This window comes from Cinclus cinclus, chromosome 7, assembly GCF_963662255.1.
Source record: "Cinclus cinclus chromosome 7, bCinCin1.1, whole genome shotgun sequence".
Taxonomy (NCBI): domain Eukaryota; kingdom Metazoa; phylum Chordata; class Aves; order Passeriformes; family Cinclidae; genus Cinclus; species Cinclus cinclus.
This window is the reverse complement of record NC_085052.1, coordinates 15,262,165-15,280,416: the sequence shown is the minus strand read 5'-3', so window position 1 is coordinate 15,280,416 and position 18,252 is coordinate 15,262,165. Positions and strand designations below refer to the sequence as shown.

Sequence of the window (18,252 nt, the reverse complement as noted above, 5' to 3'; positions counted from 1 at the left end):
GCTGCCCTGTCAGTGGCAGCTGTGCACAGGGCTATTCATCACATGCTTATTTGAAGAGGTGTAGATTAAAAAATTCTAGTAATTCCAAAGAAATTTATAAGTGTGTGAGCAGATGTCAGAAGCAGCTGAGTCACTTATTCTTCTATAGAATATCTTAAGAGTAAATGAGATAAAAAGGGAGTTGGAAGGTATCAGTAGGTGGCAGAAAAACACTAGTATTGTAGCTTTACCTGTGTTACCAGAACCTGGCATCTCTGCCTTTAAAGTGTTTTAAAGTTTTCATCTTTCTCTGTGCTGAGCTCCAGAGCCCTTTACAAGACTTCTGTTTCCATGTTTTCAGTTATGACAACCTTTTCCTATAGTGCTATATTCTGTTCTCTAGAGAGTTCAAATCTGTCATCAGAGGGAACTTTCCAGATGCTTTGATGTGAAGCAGACAGCTTCACTTTCCATGAGAAGGGAAGTTTGAGGGGTGGTGAAACGAGAAAGAGTTCACAACACTGAAGACCCTTCAACTGCTACTGAAATTGCTCTAGGATACTTCAACTATAATTTGGAATAGTTATTTTTCTCCTCTGTGGTTTTATGAAAAGGTAAACTCTGAGCTTGGGACTCTTGAGTCTTTGATCTGCACAGCATAATTTTGGATTCAGCAGTGCTTACTTCTAAGTACAATAATACATGAAAATCATGTCTGACTTCTGTGGGCTTTGGAAATTATGTGATTGCATCAACTCTGTGCTCCATCCTGAGCTAAGAAAACTGGCTAGATCCAAGCTAGCATATGAGGAACTAGTTCTGGTATCTATACCAGCAGCACTGTTGTTTCTTGTTCAGTCTGCCAACAAATAGTTTTAGCTTTGTGTTCACAGTTACATCATCCTTGCTTTTGATAGGATGTGTTTAAGTTTCACACTGGTCATTCAAGTGAGAAAGAACTGGCTTGGATCAGTTACCATTCTGTTCTCAGTTCTTCTGGAGCAACTGAAAATCATGCAAAATTGAATACAACATATTTCTGTGGTATTTGCAAAACTCTGTAGGAGCTTTTGTTGCTGTCAGAGTAAGGTGATAAGGTTTTCAGAGTGATGACATTGTCCCGTGTCCCACAGTACATATGATAACAACAGCTCCAGTGGGTATTCTTTGTGAGAGCTCTTGGTGTCTCTGGATGTCTTGGAGCTGATATGAAGACAGCTCCCCATTTTGTAGCATGATTCCAAGAAAGGCTTTTCCCAAAGCATTTTTAGGAAGCATTTCTTTGCCTGATTTGTGACTACAATGAAAGGTGCTGGCATGTTTCCCTCATGGTGAGGAGAGCATGGAGGTCTCAAGGAGGAACTGAAATGAAGTTTGTCTGAGCAACACAAAGGATTCCAAGAAGAATAGAAAGTTGTCACAATATTTGGATTCTATTCTATTCAAGCTCCAGACTCCATGTTCAGCCATAGCTGATGACTATCTTGAGCATATACACAGTAGGAAGTGTGGAAGAAAAAAAATGGAATTAAGGAGTATTTAGAATATGGCTGTTTGCAATAAAATGTTTAATAGGCTGTTTTAGAGTCCTTTTCTCAAAATAAGTTTTAAATAACTTTTAACTTTTTTCAATTTGAATACAGTCATGGAAAGTGAGTTGCAGAATACTAATTGTCTTCACATGATAGGATAGAACCATAGAATCATGTAGGTTGGAAAAGACTGTCAAGTCAATTTAATTTTACAAGTTCCTTAGATTGTCAGTGTTTAAGTGCATTATTCCCAGATATCTATTCTCCTTCTCTGAGACTAGAAGAGGGTTTCCCAAGATAATTTGTCACAGGACATGTCCTCCTGGGAAAAGTCCACTACTGTTCTTCTTGTCAATTGTTGGTGTCCTTTGACAGAGCTTAGTAAGTAGAATCTTTTGAGGAAGATATAAATAATTAAAATTTCCATTTCAAGTGATAAAATATGAATCAAATGGACTTAATACCTTAAACACCATCTCTTACACTGTATTAAAATGATTTCATATAATACACACCTGTTTGCAAAAATACGTTAATTATAATGGATTGCACATGACTATGACACAAGTTTTACTTGGATACACCTTGAATTAGACATTTATTTCCTAATGCCTTGGAGTACATATTATTTACCTACATAATTTTCCTCTGTAGTCAGGCTTTGAAGTTACAAATCAAAGTAATTTGTCTGTTCTGGTTTATAGGATACTAAAAGAAATAGTTCTTCAAAGAGCATGTATTTCTAAAAGAAATGTAAAGCACAATTTCCAAATAGAATAAATAATAACTTGTGGTTTAACAATGGAAGGAAAAGAGTTTTAGTAATGAACTGTATTAAAAGTGCTGGATGTGCCACAAGAGCTACTGAATATTGCTCTAAACTTAAATAAGTTATTTTAGCATCCAGTAAAAGAAGCAGAATTTGTGAATTTCACAGATTCATCAAACATTCTGAGTTGGAAGGGACCCACAAGGATCATCAAGTCCCACTCTTTGACTGACAATTTAATACTGTAATTAACAGCTTGCTAGTAGTGGCTGTGGAAGTTGAACCAGTAAAATGTAATTTTTATTGTCATTCCTAAAGATGTTTTTTAAAGAATGTGTGCTTTTTGGGATTCTATTTTAGAAGTATGTCTTTAATTCAAGAAATGTTTGCACATCTTCTGTGCCCAGGAAAGCATACAGCATATGCAGTGCTCAGCAGAACTGAATGTACACATCTATTATACCAAAAAATTGTATTGAAAAGTAACTGTACCAAGTCCAGAAAGTCCTCTGCTTTCTGCATTTAATCAGATTCACTGAGTGGAAGGTACAAGAAATCCCATTATAGACACTTTTGACTAATTTGCATTAGGAGATATTTCTTCCTTGCCTCCATTTGGCTTAAATCCTGAATGATTTCATTAGCTATGTAAGGGCTTAATCTCTTGAAAATCCTACTAAGCTCTTGCCCTCATTGAAAGCTGTGATAATTTGTTCTAGTTAATTTTAATTTAAATATATAGCCTTTCAGTTCTACTTAATGTTCCTTGCCTTTTTTTTAATAATGCCGAGATTAATAAGAACATAATTTTTTTATTTATCTTATTATTTTGCATCCCTCTGCTGTTTGTTAGCATCTTCCTTTAAACAATACCCTTTTTTTCAATCTGTTAATGCAGTCACTGCAATTGTAAGTGAGGTAAAATTAAATACTTAGGAAGTTTATGTCTTTAATCCTGTTTTTTCTACATACAGCAGTATTTGAGACAGCTGTGATTTTTGCTATAATTATTCTTTTAACATATGAAAGATTTATTCAGAGTTGTCCTGCATCTTTTTTCAAAGGAAAGAGAACAGCTTGCAAAAGGTTGCAGAAGAAAGTGCTGCTTTAAATCTGTTTTATATTACTCCAAGTAGGTAAGGAAGCTAAATAGCATTTTTACTTTCTTTTCTAATGGAAGTATGTAATTTCTGTTATCCATTTTTTGTTGATATGGAAGGGAAAATGGCATTTGTACTAACTCTAGAAAAATTCTTTCTGGAATCTCTTAAGGGGGCTGTATTGCAAGATGATATGTTATAAACAGCTTGATACTTTTATATCCTCTCCAGAATACTGACTGCTTTGTGAAAGGGGAGAATTTAAGAATGTGGAGATAGGATGGTTTCCTGTTAAAAAAACCCAAGGCATGTACTAACCTCAAGTATAAACAGGAATGGCTTATGGAAACAAACAAAACAAGCAGGTTTTTTTCCAAGAGAAAGGGGCAATGGAAGTGATTCCAAGCTACTTTTGTGTTCTCACAGTCTGGTTGATGGAGGAAGTGGAAAAAAATTTTGATGGTCTCTTGTAGGTGTAGTGCTGCATACTTGCTACCTTTTTAGGAACTAGTTCTCTCAAGTCTTAGGATACTTTACAAGAAATTCCCAAAAGAGACTTACAACCACCTCGGTTTTGAGGGAGGATCCCTTTAGGGCACATAACGTAAACCCAGGTATAGAAGTCTAAAGGGGACTTTCCTAGAGAACCTGTTGCCCAGCAGGGCCTTATCCAATGTTCACATCGGTCATTCAGCTGTCTTTAGGATGTGGCCACATGCCCACTCCTTCATCTGTCAGTGCAGATAATCTTCAAGGTATTCATAACCTCTGCTAAGAGGGAATGGAATATCCAAGTCCTTGGAGATTGTCCTTATTGCACCACAGCGAACAGGAGCCAAGATAAGATATGAACACAGATGGGATGCAAGGTCAAAGCATAGAACTGCTCTCCAAAATACAGGCACTTTCCATGGAAACTCAGGCTCTGTGGTATTTCTGAAGAACTTCTCCACCTCTGGAGATCTGCAGCGCTGCTGCCTGGAGTGCCATCCACCCTCCTGCAACATCTGTCCATCCAAGCATACAGCAGCACTTAACAAAGCCTTGCTGCTGTTAGTGTTCTTAAAACAAGCAAAATAAATAGAGAACTCTTCTCTAGGTAACTTAGTTGATAGTGATTTGAGAGGGTAAAGCAGAACACCATTTGGCAAAATGTTTCGTGATGTTAACAACAGGCAGATTGACAATCTGTCCTTCTCTTCTGCATGGAGGCTCACTGATAAATCCATAGGTCAAACTGAAGGGAAGGAAAGTGTTAAAATACCCAATCTGGTGAGCTCAAGTATCAAAACATCCATAGTGTAATTGTGCATACAATAATTTTCAATTACTTCTATTCAGTTTTATGTTTTAATTTCCTAAAAGCTTCTAAGCAATGCTTTACATATATTCTTTCTTTTCTTAAATATGACAAAGATACTTAGATACCAAAAGGTATCTAGAAAAAGGTGTTTAAGGAGAAAATAATTATTCAGTTAGACATTTTTTTTTGTTTGTTTTTTTTTAATATTCAGTGGAAAATGCTTTCCTTTCTCAGAATGCGTGCCTTGTTTATTGAAGTTATAGGAATTTCTTGCTGTACATTTAATTCCAGGAAAGAGCAGTCTAATGTATGCTTCACAATTGTACTTGTACCCCAATTTCTAAAATACCACTGAGATGCAGACTAAAAATAACAGTGTGCATTTTGTTATTGCTGCTTTACTTGGTGTTTTGAAAAATTGCCTTTTAATACAGGATGACCAACTGGGTACTTGCACTCACTCAGATAAGGCCTTATCTACTCACAAGACTTCTGTTTCTGTGAACATTCAGAATGTGGAGTTAATTATTAAAGGAAGATGCTACATTACTTTCTGGTTTATATATATTTTAACCACAGTATTACAGTTGCAAGAAGTTTGTATTTCTGGTGATGCGTCAGTCACTAAAATGTTGACTTTAAAATTCGTATTTGAAGCTAAATTTGCAATGCTGGAAGACCATAAATATCCTCACATTTCAAGTAAATACTGAATCCAGGTCATTGGGAAGCAGAGATAAGGCTTTTCTTGTTATGTACAAACACAAAAATAGCTTCAGACTTGCAGTTTCAACTCTGAAGCTAAGACTTCTACTGAAATGTTGAAAAGTATTTGGCAGTCCTTATAGTTGTTAGGAGACTCAAAAATGTCATGGGTAGTTCCTATTTTGTGATTACAATGAAAAAAAATATATAAAACCTTGAGAAGGCCACAGTCTAGACAGACTTAACTTTTGCTGCCTTAAAAGTGAGGACAAAACTTTCCAGATCAAAGTATCCATGTAATATGCATGGTGTCATTACACTAGAGCACTGCCCTTGTTCCTTACAGGGATGGAGTACAGCTTGTTCTCCCTCTGCCCCTAGGTCCTCCAAAAAGGTTTTCACTATCAGTGGTCTATTCCTAAATGGATGGGTGAAAGTTAAGAGGCCTCACAATTTTGTTTTCTAACTTCAAACGAAATTTTAAGCAAGCTTATTAAATTTTGTGACTCAGGCCATTATCACAGCCTTGCTGCAAACATGAAATGTGCACAGTTTTAGGACGAAACAGAACTTCTAGTAAGCAGCAGTTATCAGAAGTTCAGAACAATCAAAAATATTTGTGCTAGAATGCATCATGTGATTCTATTCTGCCTGCAGCATGACTGAGCCTTCACAGCTATTGTAAGTAACACAAGTGCTTGCAGCTTTTGACAGGGGGCTATTCCTACATCTACTAAATTATTTCTAGTATTAGAAATCTGAGATTGCCAGTATTAATGGTTGCTGTTATATGAGAACAAAATGAATTCACCCCCTGGCTGTTGAACTGCTCAAGTTATTTTGTTTTTTATTTCTTTGTTACAGCTGTGTATTAGACTCATTGTTGAAGTGTACAATATTTAGCATATGCTGTGGCTGCAATTAGTTTTAAAGCCCCTTCCTGTGTGATTTCCTTCCTATTTTTTTTTTCAATTGTGAAGTCTGAGTGCTCCTGAAGCTTATGATATGTCACAGAAAACAAGGGGGGAGGGAGAAAAGGAAGTCTCTACAGCTTCAGCCCATACACACGGCAAGACAGTTTACATATTAAAAAAAAAAAACCCACATAATATAAAGCATAATACACACCAGAGCCTTCTTACTCAAAACTAGTTTTATTTTAAAAAATAAGTTGAATGCATAGCACTCACAAAGATTCCATTGTTTTGGACATTTTGCATTTAGAAGCACCATTCTTATATGCCATAAAAAACACATTTTGGTTCTAATAGTAAGAACAGTGTATATCTAATGTACACTGATAAAGCCCTTTTAAATAATATAGATTGAAACTGTTCAGTGTACATTTTCTCTGTAGTCATGATGCAGCTGTAGTGTCAGAAAAAAACTCAGACTAAGTAATAAATTAAAAACAAACAGCATGTAGTGGATCTTTTTACAATTGACCTAATGTCTTAAAATAGTAAAATAAAAAATACCCTATTCAATGTAAATCTGTGGTATTAACTAACTGAATAAGCCCCCCACCCATTATAATTCCAGTGTTAAGTATTAGTTAAATTTTTATATATCGAATGCCTATGGGATAAATTTACTAAGACCCCCAAAAAGAAAAGCCTATACTGCTGTGTCACAAAAAAAAATGACAAGTTAGCCGACTTAAAGATTTTACAGAAAAAAAATTGCTACAGGCATCTGCTGTTATTTCAAGTCATGGTCTATTACAAGACTGTACATTCATAGCATCAGAGGTAGTTAGAGCACTGAGGACTTGGATACAGCATTGCAACAAAATGAAACCAGCAGAAGTCCATTTCCCTCTAAAATGGATAACAGTGCTGAATAAAAAGCATGGCATCTTATGAGGTGGAAAGTCTCTATTTAACATTACCCTCAGACAAAGGGAAATATTAAGACATGAAGAAAAGAGAGGAAAAATAACCAAACCAACTTGCATTTTAGTAAGGAATTGACCACACTATGCCTATTTCAAAGTTGATTCTCTAGGATAAAAGGGAGAGGGTCACCTTTTCATTCACCCTCCTACTCTTCTTGACTTGCACATCTATGCTACAAAAGCCCACAACAAAAATTGGGATTTAAAAGACAAAACAAGAGAAATAGGATTTCTTCTCCTCAACAATAAATAGGTTTTTGTAGCCTGTTATAATTTAGCCCCAGAAAGAATGAACACAGCTGTCCTCCCTCTATTCTGAACTTTATGGTGATAAAGCCTTCATCTTCATATTGATAATATCATTGCCCCTGCTTTCAAAACAGTTTCTGTAAGATTCACAATAATTCAGTGTCATTTGATGGTACACAATTTTAAGTGCTGCTACTAAGACAGGGGAGAAGATGATAAAAGAACAAATGAAACTATCAGAAATAGCCTTAAGCCCATATACTATAAAGATAATTAAAAGTAGTAAGAATCCTGTCATTCATACCACTTCTACCACAGGAGAAAGTCTGATATCTTCTTGTATTTAAAAAGCACAACAAAACAAACGAACTCAAAACCCCAAACAAAACAAAAACAAACCAACCGACCACCCCCCCAAAAAAAAAAAAATTACAAACACACAAAGAATCCCAAAAACCATCTCCATTAATATCTCTACCATAATTTTCATCCAAGAGGTGGATGAGTGAAGCTTTCTACCCTCAGACTATCCACTCCACAGGAGATAATGTAATTCCATAAAGTTATGTAATTAGCACCTTACTTGTGATGAAGCAGTTCACTCTGCAAAATATACTTGATCCACCCACTTGGGAAGAGCAAATCTCTACATCTTCTTCTGGAACTCCCAAATAGTAGAAGAAAAAGTTGCCCCTTTATTACCTGAGAATTTCCCTCCACTGTAAGCATGACAGAACTGGATTTCTGTCAGCATTTAACAGTACTATTTCTGTAGGAATGATACTGTCAGTACAACTGGAGGATGCTTTCTGTTTGTTAATAATATTTGTGTGTTTGTGTGCGTGTACACAGAGGATTCACAGCCACGGTAGTAGTTCTTGTACAGTATAAGTTCAGCTGAAACTTTCTCTTTTCTTCCATTATCACACTGCTGGGCAGTAGTTCACATCTACATTCTGTGAACACTAAGATATCCCTTTGGTACTCTGCATAGATGCCCTGAAGAAAAGCCACTCCCCATTTGCTATAGTCTCTTCCCTCTCTGCCTTCCTTCCCCGAGTTATACCCCATTAGTGTACAAACCAGCAGCACAGTGTAATGAGTAGAAAAGTCCCTGAGTTAGTATGAAAGAGTTACTTTAAACACAAAAAAGATAGGGAGTTTAAAAGAGGCAAAAATATATTGTCTATCTTGTAAGGTACAAAACTTAAAAAACTATCCAAAATACCAGTTAATTCATGTGTGTTAGCCTAAAGCAAATAACCAACACAAGTGGTGAAAAGGGGGCATGAGTATGGAGTTATCCACATGAGATTTGTTTCTTCCTGTGATCTCCATGTACCTGTAGAAGTCTGGCATTCAGTGGATTCTTAAATTTCAGTTAGTATAAAGTAAGTGTTAATACTGTACGGTGGGATGACAAACATCTTCAAAATAATACTGCATATCTCCTTCATTAAAAGATAAGTCTGTAGTTAGTCCACAGCTGTTCTTCTTTTGAGTAGTATTTCATAGACACACATTAGAGGCAGAATATTCTGAGTGTCAGAGTTAGAATGTATTATCCCCAAGCATACAGATTCTTTTTCAGAGGATGGTCTGTGTGTGCTAACTTTTTGCAGGCTGTTATTTGAGCTGTGGTAGCAGTTGCCAATCCAGTTGCTTTTTTTTTCTGGGAAGACACCTTTTTTAATTCCATTTTTTGCCCTCAAACTTTTTTTGAGGTTTAACAAAAAAATGAAACAATTTTCCACACAACTCTCTACCCCAAACAAATAAGCACAAAGTGTTTTGTACTTATCACCTCTCAAAGCAGGGAGTAATACAGGAATATCGTCCATTCACTTGATACGTCCGGTTGTAGGAGACACTTATACACGGCTTCACTTCCAGTGGTACAGCCAGAGACATGGCAGTGCCACTCTGTCCATGGCCTCGAGCCTGAGCACTGGTCTGTAAGGCAGCAGGGCAAGTCTGGAGTGGGTAAGAGGCTGTGTGAGTGGATGATAATATCTGCTGGCAGCTTTGCTGTTGGGATGCTGAGTGGTGGTACTGTAAGGAAGACTGATGAGCCTGCAGATACTGTGGTACGTGCTGCTGAGCACTTGGAGCTGGGGGCTGAAACACAGCGTGTTGGGCAGACTGAGTCTGTTGTCCTTTCTGCTTGTTTGCTTCCTTCACGTCGTTATCGTGTGCACTAAAACAAATTGAAAGGACAAAATGCATCAAAATAGATGCACTCTAAAAATAGTGCAAATATCTGACAGATTTCAAAGCTCTTAAAACAAGTAATTTTAGCTACCCTTTACAATCACCTAAGGTTTCAAAATTTGGTTGGGGTACAGTTTCTCTTTTCAGCATTTCACTTCATTGTATAGCAATAAACACAGATAAAAGCCAAGTACAATACATGTAATAAAACAGCATCTAGAATTACAGTGCAATAAAGTTTGCTACTGTACTTTAGTAGCCCAATAAACTGCCAGATTACCAGAACCTGAACTTGCTGCTTCTACCTCATTTAAATTAAACAGAGCATAAGGTTTCTAAAGACAAGATATCAGAAAGGTTTGTAATATCTACATTACAGTACTTGAAGATTGTATGCATATTCATATGGGATCCTGTTCTGGAGAGCAAAACCACTTTTTTCTTCCTCTCACCTTTTTACTAGTCTATCCAGCACAGCCCACCTGAATTCCCTTTGATTTACAACTGTCTGAAATGTATCTAGACACACTCTCAATTCTATGCTGAGGTTAAGCAGATGCCACCTACACATTTCATTCCTAATTTTTTGATGGTGCTGTCCCCCTGTTCCAGAGCAATACTGCAAACACTTCTGCCACAGCACTTGCATGCTTTAGGTACTACTCCTTTCATTATACAGGAGTGAAGCAAACAGAGGCCATCAAGGGTGATAACATTACATTTTTAAGGCTGATGTGGTTCTTCCAGACACAGCTGTGCTTCTACTGATCACAGCTATGTTAGACTTACGCAAGAGCAAATTTCTGTAAAGGGAAAGCAGATTGTGTAATATGCCTTCCCAGGAAGGGTCACTTGGCATTCATTGGCATTTTTATCTCATGTCAGCTGTAATGCAAAAATGGATACAGCAAAAATAGACACAAAGTCCTGGTCACTCCCTCCTGCCAAAGCTGCCACTCAAACAGTCTTCATGTTTGATCCATCACCTCTTTGGAGCATGCCTTGAACTTCTAAGGCATACAGGCTTCTCAATAAAAGCTCCTATGCCTTTGGTACTCTTCACTTTCTCGCTCTCTTTGCTCTCAGAGCAGACTAGAGAGATTGGGAACAAGCTATTCAAGATACTCAAAGCATCCCAGAGGTTCAATGGAAATGCAACACAGAAGTTTATTTGTTGAAAGATCAGGAAAGATATTAGATCTGATAAAAGTTCTCTCTTTTGGAAAGTGCAAAACCAGTTATTGCCTAACAATATGTATCTACGAAACTTGTGTTCCCTAATTTGTAAGTACTTTTAGAGCAAAGGAATAGAAATTATAAAAAGAAATGTAATTGCACTGTTGGCAGCAATTAAACATGACATATAAACAGATGCAGAAATGGGCTTTAAGAAAGCCACTGGTGTTAACTCACATTAAGAGTCGCTCAATACATGGCACCAGGAAGTCCCAGGAGTAGGCAGTCAGGTGATGCAGCCGTGTGGGCCACGTGGGTGAGAGACGCAAGATAATCCTTGAAGAAGCTACACATGCAGTAGCGACTAAAGAAGGGGCATAATTTAGAAATTCATGATCTAGAAAGAAGGAATGAGAAAAAAAAAAAATTAAGTTTGACACTGTCTGTCAAGACAACAAAGAAGTCATTATGTGAAATCTGTAACTCACCTTGCAATGATACTTCCAGAAAGTAATCAGCATATTTTGCCATGTATAACTTAGTCTTCTCTAAGCAAACCATTGGCCAGCCATCATGAAGATCGGTCTCATGGACAGCAATAGAAAGATAATAGTCGATGAAATGAGCAGCAGTTGGGAGGCACAAATTCCACTGAAATGTTTCTAACAACAACAACTCCATATGAAGCAAATTCTGTTTTGTTAGTACCAAATTCATGTTAGTCATACAACCCAAGCTGTTCAGCTGTTCAAGTTTGGGAACACTGTCTTCCTTTTCTTCAAATTTACCTTCAAGTGAACAGAAAGAGGAGGGGGAAAAAAAAAAAAAGGTTCAGCACAAATGAACTATAAAATGGATTACAGATAATGTCTTGTTGGTCATATTTCAATTCTCCTATGTCAAGCAAGCTTGACACTCTGCAGATGCAAAGCTCAGATGGACTATATCATTAGAGACAAAAAGGGGTATGCATTAAAATAAGCTAAATTTCAGCAGATAATGTCAAACACTGTGTAGGATACTGTGCAGTGCCATGTTTCCTGTTGGTTTTCTCATGCCAGCACACAGAAGCCAGCTGCCAAGAACAGAATATTAGGACATCACTGACATTGCATATGCAAGTTTTTGTCACCAAATTATTGTATAATGTGTCCCCATCATCAATGAAATACCACTTTGTTATGACTTGGCAAACACACCACAAGAGCATTTGGCTTTAATCACCCTCCCACCCCCACACACCCTTTTTGCATCTAAAACTCATTAGAGCATAGCTAGAGCTCCAGCCAACCTGGCTGCCTTTTAATGCCTGTGATGGTAGGTACAGTTTTGTATTTGAGATCTGGCAAACAAGTGGATTTAGCAATGTGCATCTGAAAACCCCCTCTGCCACATACACTGCTGCAACCTTCCTTGGACTTTTAACTTGTCAGGCCTATATGCTTTTAGCTTAAAGCAAAATTGTGTATGTAGGAAACCCATTAATAAGAGAAACAACTGTCACATTTCCATACAGTTTGCCTTACGGTTGTGCTATTTCAACTTCACTGCAAATTCTTTCCATCTTACACTTTCTATTCAATACTACGTGATAGGTTGTAAATGCACGTTCTTTGAGTTTTGCAGGACTGAACATACGTGAACGTTTACTTTTTTCAACAGTGGAGGTACTTATATAGGACTTAATCCAATACCAGTGCCAGTCTGCCAGTTTTTGTTTCCCATATTCCAGTAATTACAGAAATAAAAACCTCAGGAGTGACATAATAATTTCTCTTATTACTTCTTTAACCTTATCAGATACATTAACAGTGTCATGCCACCACTGATTAAAATGCTTGTTAAAGCCACACAGGGCAAAAGTTTAAAACAGCATTTTGCTTCTCTCTGAAGTAACCCATACACTGCTTCTCAGAAGAGCAAGCAAACTCCAGGCTTTCAGACCTCTACTTGCAGCTTGCCCTGAACAATGGCAGAAGTTCGTTTAAAACAAACAAACAAACAAAAAAATCTCTTCAGAACATGAATTTAATTTGAAAATCCTGTATTAGTTCAAAGCCAGTCCATTTTCCTAAATGGATTAGATTGGTTTCTGAGGCAATGTTTTCATACTTGGCACGACATCCTTTGCCAAGAGAAGATTACTGGCTGGTGGCACCTAGTCAAAGTCTACCCTCAGAAGAATCTGAAAATAACTCTTTTCTGGTTTAGCTGTATTGGTGGATATGGGATGCAGTGAAAAGATGAAAACTGTGCAACACACCACTGCACTCCAGTTTTGTTGCAAAGAGGGCCTAGAGCCCTTCCTGGAAAAAATGAGAATAGATTCAGAGAAACAGATCAGCAGAAAGCAAACCAACAGTTCTGCTGTCAGGACCAGTTTCTCTGAATCTGTTGGTTTAAGAACAAGTGCCAGCAGGTTTCCCAGGAAACAGCACCCATATATTTTCAGGGATATTGAAAAGGGCTTCACAAATGTTGAAAAATGGATACATGCCACAAGAATCTAGCTGAGGTCAATATAAGCAGCACTGTTCAAAATGAGTACTTGTAATTAATTCTGTTTTCAAAGTACTGTGCATTCACCAACGTATTTTACCTGCATTACATTTTATATATGACAATACAGGACTTATATTAGCATTAGCTTGCTTAAATAACATTGCCATTTACAAAATCTGGAGTATTCTAGAACTATACAGCACCATCAGCAGAATGCAGTGCATTCATGGTTTATTTAATTTCTTTCTTTATCACAGATATGCAAATTTCTGATTTCTATCACAGGACGTACCTATTTTGAGATACCCCTACAAAGACAGTCTTTCTGTTCCTACAACACAGGTCTTAAAGTTCACATTGGAATAATTTGTTTACAAATATAAACATTAGTCTTTAATCACAGTTTGTTTTTTCCCACCCTCAGTTTCATTGGGTGCCAAGAGAAATCAAAACAAGTCTAAAGAAATGCTCTACCAATCAGGACAAAGTGATATGCACTGCTCATCCTTTATAACCACTTTGTTTCCACCACCTGCTCTGTCCCACCAAGACATGCCTTGCATTTGGCAGTAGACTCTATTAGTCTGGTTTTTAAGTTTGGTGCCACATACTTACTTGCTAAAAGCAAACAGGAAAGAGCAACCACGTGCAGTTGCTGTGTGGATATGTCGTAGCGGTCCATGAAGAGGTCCAGCAGATACACAGCCAGATGTCGTGCAGCAGGACAGAGTCTGAACCTGTTGCTCACAATGGCAATCAGGTCAGCAAAGTATCTTCTCAGGTGTAGCTGGGGAGACTGGCCTTTGTAAGAGGGCAGCTTCAGCTCCTAGATGGACAGCAGCAGGGAATTTTATTAAAACCATAATATAGTTTGAAGTGGTACCAGATTAATACAGCTGATATTTTAATATTTATAATGAAAATTTCAAAGTACTTCTCCCTTATTCCTTCTGTTCCCATGATTTCAGAATCCCTTTTCAGTTAATAAAATCTATTTGCTGTATTACAGAACAACTAAAAAATACTTTGTTTCAGCACAACATTAACAACTTAAAATTTAACATCTTTCATTTGGGCAATTAGCCAGAGTGACTTCAGCTTTTACCGTGACTGTTGTTATTACCTCTGCTGTAAAGGCTGTACAGCAAGGGCATGCAATTATTCCTCAGTTGCTTCAATGCAAAGTTCAATAGTTTAACTCAACCCCTTCTTGCTACAGTTCAATTTGAGCAACTTTGTACTTCGGCGTTTGCATGTGCTAGAGCTGCCCAGTCTCCTGCTGATGCCCTCAGGAAAAGGCCCTTAACAGCCAGCTAAACCTTAGGAAGAGGAATGGGGTGTGCACAAACCAACATTCACCTCACGTGTATGTTAAAACACGGACCGATCTGATAGATGTCACACTGACACTGATTAGTGTGCTCGAAGGCAGTTAGTTAAGGTCACACGGTCTCAGATTTGGGGGAAGGACCCCACAAAACAAAGGTCCTAGAAACATCACATATAAGAAAATCTGTGCCATGATCTATTTTGAATACAAATTTTGGACTGGTAGGGAAAAAAACCCTCCGGATTCCTGCCTAGTAGCCAGTACCTCGTCTTGTATGCAGCACAACAGCAGTGCTGTCCTCTGTTATTATGAATAAATTTATGAGATATACTGTGCACCCAACACGCTGTGTTCAAGCAGGATTTTGAGTACAATTACATTTCCAGCAGAAATTAACTTGACTCATTTAACTTAATGACATAAAGTTGGAATAGAGTCACATAAATTTTTCAAAGTTTTAATGTAAAGCCAAAGTTTTGAAACGTGCTATAAGTGAAACAAAACCCCACACACAAACTTCCCACCTACTAAGCTTTATAAATCACCTTTCACAGCACTAACTTAGCTTTAGAAAAGATAACTTTGATAGCAAATAAACGATCGTGTCCTTCCCTTATTTCCCTCCATCACCGAAAAAGAGTAAAGCAGTCACGACTCTGGGAAAATTAATCCGCTCATCGAGTATCATTAGGCAACAAAAGCACGGTTTTAGTAGGTTCAGTCACTCTAAATTGACTTGCAATCCTGGTATTAAGATAAGCTTTATGAAAACAGTCCCGAAGAACAAACAACTCGGAGACAGTAGAAGCAACTTCTAAGCAATCGCCTAAATCCTCTACTATTCTTAATGCACCCAGCATTTCTTTCACTGGGTTTTTGGTTGGTCGAGGGTTTTTTGTTCCAATAACACAATGCTTTCTGCCTAGTTTAAACCCGGACCCACACAGCCATGGCAAGAGCAGCACCGGGCGCACCGTGAGCCCTTCCTTCCCCTCTCCAGAGAGCAGCGGGAGCACGGCCCGGCCGCTCGGAGCAGCTGTCACGGCCGCGGACAGACGGCCCCAGCGCCCACGGACGGAGCGCACGGCGAGCTCCGAGCCCGCAAAAGCCAGCTCCGCGCGCGCCCTCCGCCCGCTGCCCCCGCGGCGGCTCCGATGGCCGGAGCCTCACAAAGGCGGCGGGGCCGCCCCCCGGCCGGTTCCCCCCGCACTACCTTGTATCGAAGCGCTTGGTGGATATCGGCCGCCAGCTGTCCTGTCCACCACTGCGCCTCCAACTCCATCGGCGGCGCGGCGCGGCGCCCGGGTCCGGGCACCGGGGAGGAAGCGGCACTCGCTGAGAGCGGGACAGGCAGCGCTACCCTCGCCCCTTTCTGGCTCGCCCTCGGTTAACCGCGATCAGCTGCCGCGGGGCGTCCCCGGCCCCCCGGCCCAGCTGGCCGCCATGCGGGGCACAAGTGCGGCTCGTTAAGCCGCCCCCTCCCGCCGGGGAGCACAGCCGAACGAGGGGGTCGCGGAAGTCGCGGCCGCGGGGGAGGCGGCGGGGCACGGCCCGGGACACCCGAGCTCGGCGCGGCGGCCCCGGGGCTCCGCCGCCATCACGCGGCGCCGTGCGCCGCGCCCATTGTTAAAGGGCCGCGCGTGTACAAAGCCGGGCAGCGCCCGCACGCGCCCGCCCGCCCGCCAATCGCCGGCCGCTTTACAGCGCGGCCCCCACGGCCGCCAATCGCCGGCCGCTTTGCAGCGCGACCCGGCCGCCAATCGGCGCGCGGCGGCCGCGGGCCGGAGGCGGGGACCTCTGGGGGCGACGGTCTCTGGGTCCCTCAGCCGGGACAGTGGGGTACCCCGGCCGGAGCACAGCGGTCCTTGGGCCCCATGAGCTCCGGATAGCACTACTTTTTTTTTTTTTTTTTTTTGTGTGTGTGTGTTTTTTTTTTTTTTCCCACTCCTCTTATTCCCCCTTCCCTGATGTCTCCCGGCTCTTTCCCGTTGGGCTCAGCTGTGAGGTTCCAGCACGTGGCGCTGGCGCGCCTCGCTCAGCTCTTGCCCCGCCCGCGCATTTTTCCGGTAGAAGTGCGGGGCGCACACGACTCCTGCGAGCTTTGAGGCTCCAGGATTGGATTGATTTGATTCCCTGCTGGTTAAATCCCGAGAGAAGGTTTGCGGGAGCACGCATCTCACCTGAGCGAAGGGCTCAATGTCCTGGCAGCTGGTGACTGAGAGCTCCCACTCGTGCCCCTGGTTTAGCAAGAGATGCTCTGCACCTGCTCTGCGCTCACGGAGCCTTTTCCGTGGGGCTTTCTGCTCCCCGGTGACGTCCCGCTAGGGACACCTTACAAAATAGTGCTTCTTAGTCCTTTACATGTCTGAATTTGTTAATATTGAAATAACTAGTTCGTGAGAATGTAAAACGTGGTACAACAGGCAATGCAAAGTGATGGAGAAGAAGTGCTTTGGGTGGAATATTTGTTGAGGGACCACTTAATTTTTTGCTTCTATTTTTTTCTTTGCTCAGACATGATTTTCTTCCTTTTAATTAAGAAAATATCAACCAACTTTTTGACATAACTAGTTTAATGACTTTGTGGTGGAATTGTAAAAGCCTGTTCCTGTGTGTCTAATGGGTAGTCTTACAGACTACAGTGGTCCCTTTCCTCTGAGGAGGTGTGCTCATCCGTGGAAGGTTTTGTTTTTGAGGGCACATCTTTGGACAGTTTCCATTTATAACAGATGTTGTTATAAAATGCTACATAGTTTTTTGAAATAAAAAGAAAAGGGTTTTTTTTGTGTATAACTGCAAAAGCACTTTAACTATTTAGATTAGCTGTCTGCGATGATGGACTGTTGACAAATCAGTATCTTCCTTGTCCGATGGCTTTTTGTCTCATTTCTGTACATTATTTTATGGGCAAATGCATGCTCAAGCTAATTTTTATATTTGCAGATGTATTGTTTTTAAATTGTTTGTCTGTGAAGAAAGGTAATACCAAACTGTATGTTTCAAGGATGTCTCAGAAAGATTCCGAATGGAGACACTGTCTTTTTTAACACCTTTGTTGCCTTCAAAATTGTGTTGCCTGCATGAAGAGAAGGCTAATAAACACCAACATGCTAAAACCTGTTACAATGGGCCCAAACAAGGAAGTAGTGTTCCTTTTCCTATTGCTATTAGCAGTGCTGCCTTCCCCTAGAGCTTTCAAACGCTGTGTGGTTTAGTCTGGTGCTGAACTGTTAAGCAGGGAAAAAATCACTGATGCTTGCTGTCTTATTTCTAAGTCATGCTTGATTGACTTGGATAGGAAACACCATCCTCATAAAGCTATCTACTCTGAGAACTATTTAATTATATATAATCGAGGAAAACAATGATGTTATTGTTACTTGCCCCGGGAAGTGGAGTGAGCTGTGGAACTCCCCATTTTAGATTCCTTTTCCCATTGCAATCTATGTTAATTGAGTTGTTGGTCTTGTGAACAGTTATATCTGTCTGGTTTTAATGC

The 18,252-nt window shown here is 39.9% G+C and overlaps 1 protein-coding gene across 2 annotated transcripts; it reads right to left on the bottom strand.

Moving 5' to 3' along the window:
* Window positions 1–6,357: 6,357 nt before the first annotated feature.
* CCNJ (cyclin J) lies at window positions 6,358–16,934 on the bottom strand. 2 transcript variants are annotated; one of them, XM_062496445.1, is made up of 5 exons: window positions 15,967–16,934; window positions 14,039–14,249; window positions 11,410–11,709; window positions 11,159–11,318; window positions 6,358–9,731 (listed from the first exon to the last, which is right to left on the bottom strand). In XM_062496445.1, exons 1-5 carry the CDS (start codon window positions 16,033–16,035, stop codon window positions 9,335–9,337), a joined length of 1,137 nt encoding a protein of 378 aa, XP_062352429.1. In that variant the 5' UTR covers window positions 16,036–16,934; the 3' UTR covers window positions 6,358–9,334. The 2 variants fall into 2 exon arrangements, with proteins under 2 accessions (XP_062352429.1, XP_062352430.1); XM_062496446.1 differs by having other exon boundaries at window positions 11,159–11,285.
* Between the last annotated feature and the right edge of the window lie 1,318 nt (window positions 16,935–18,252).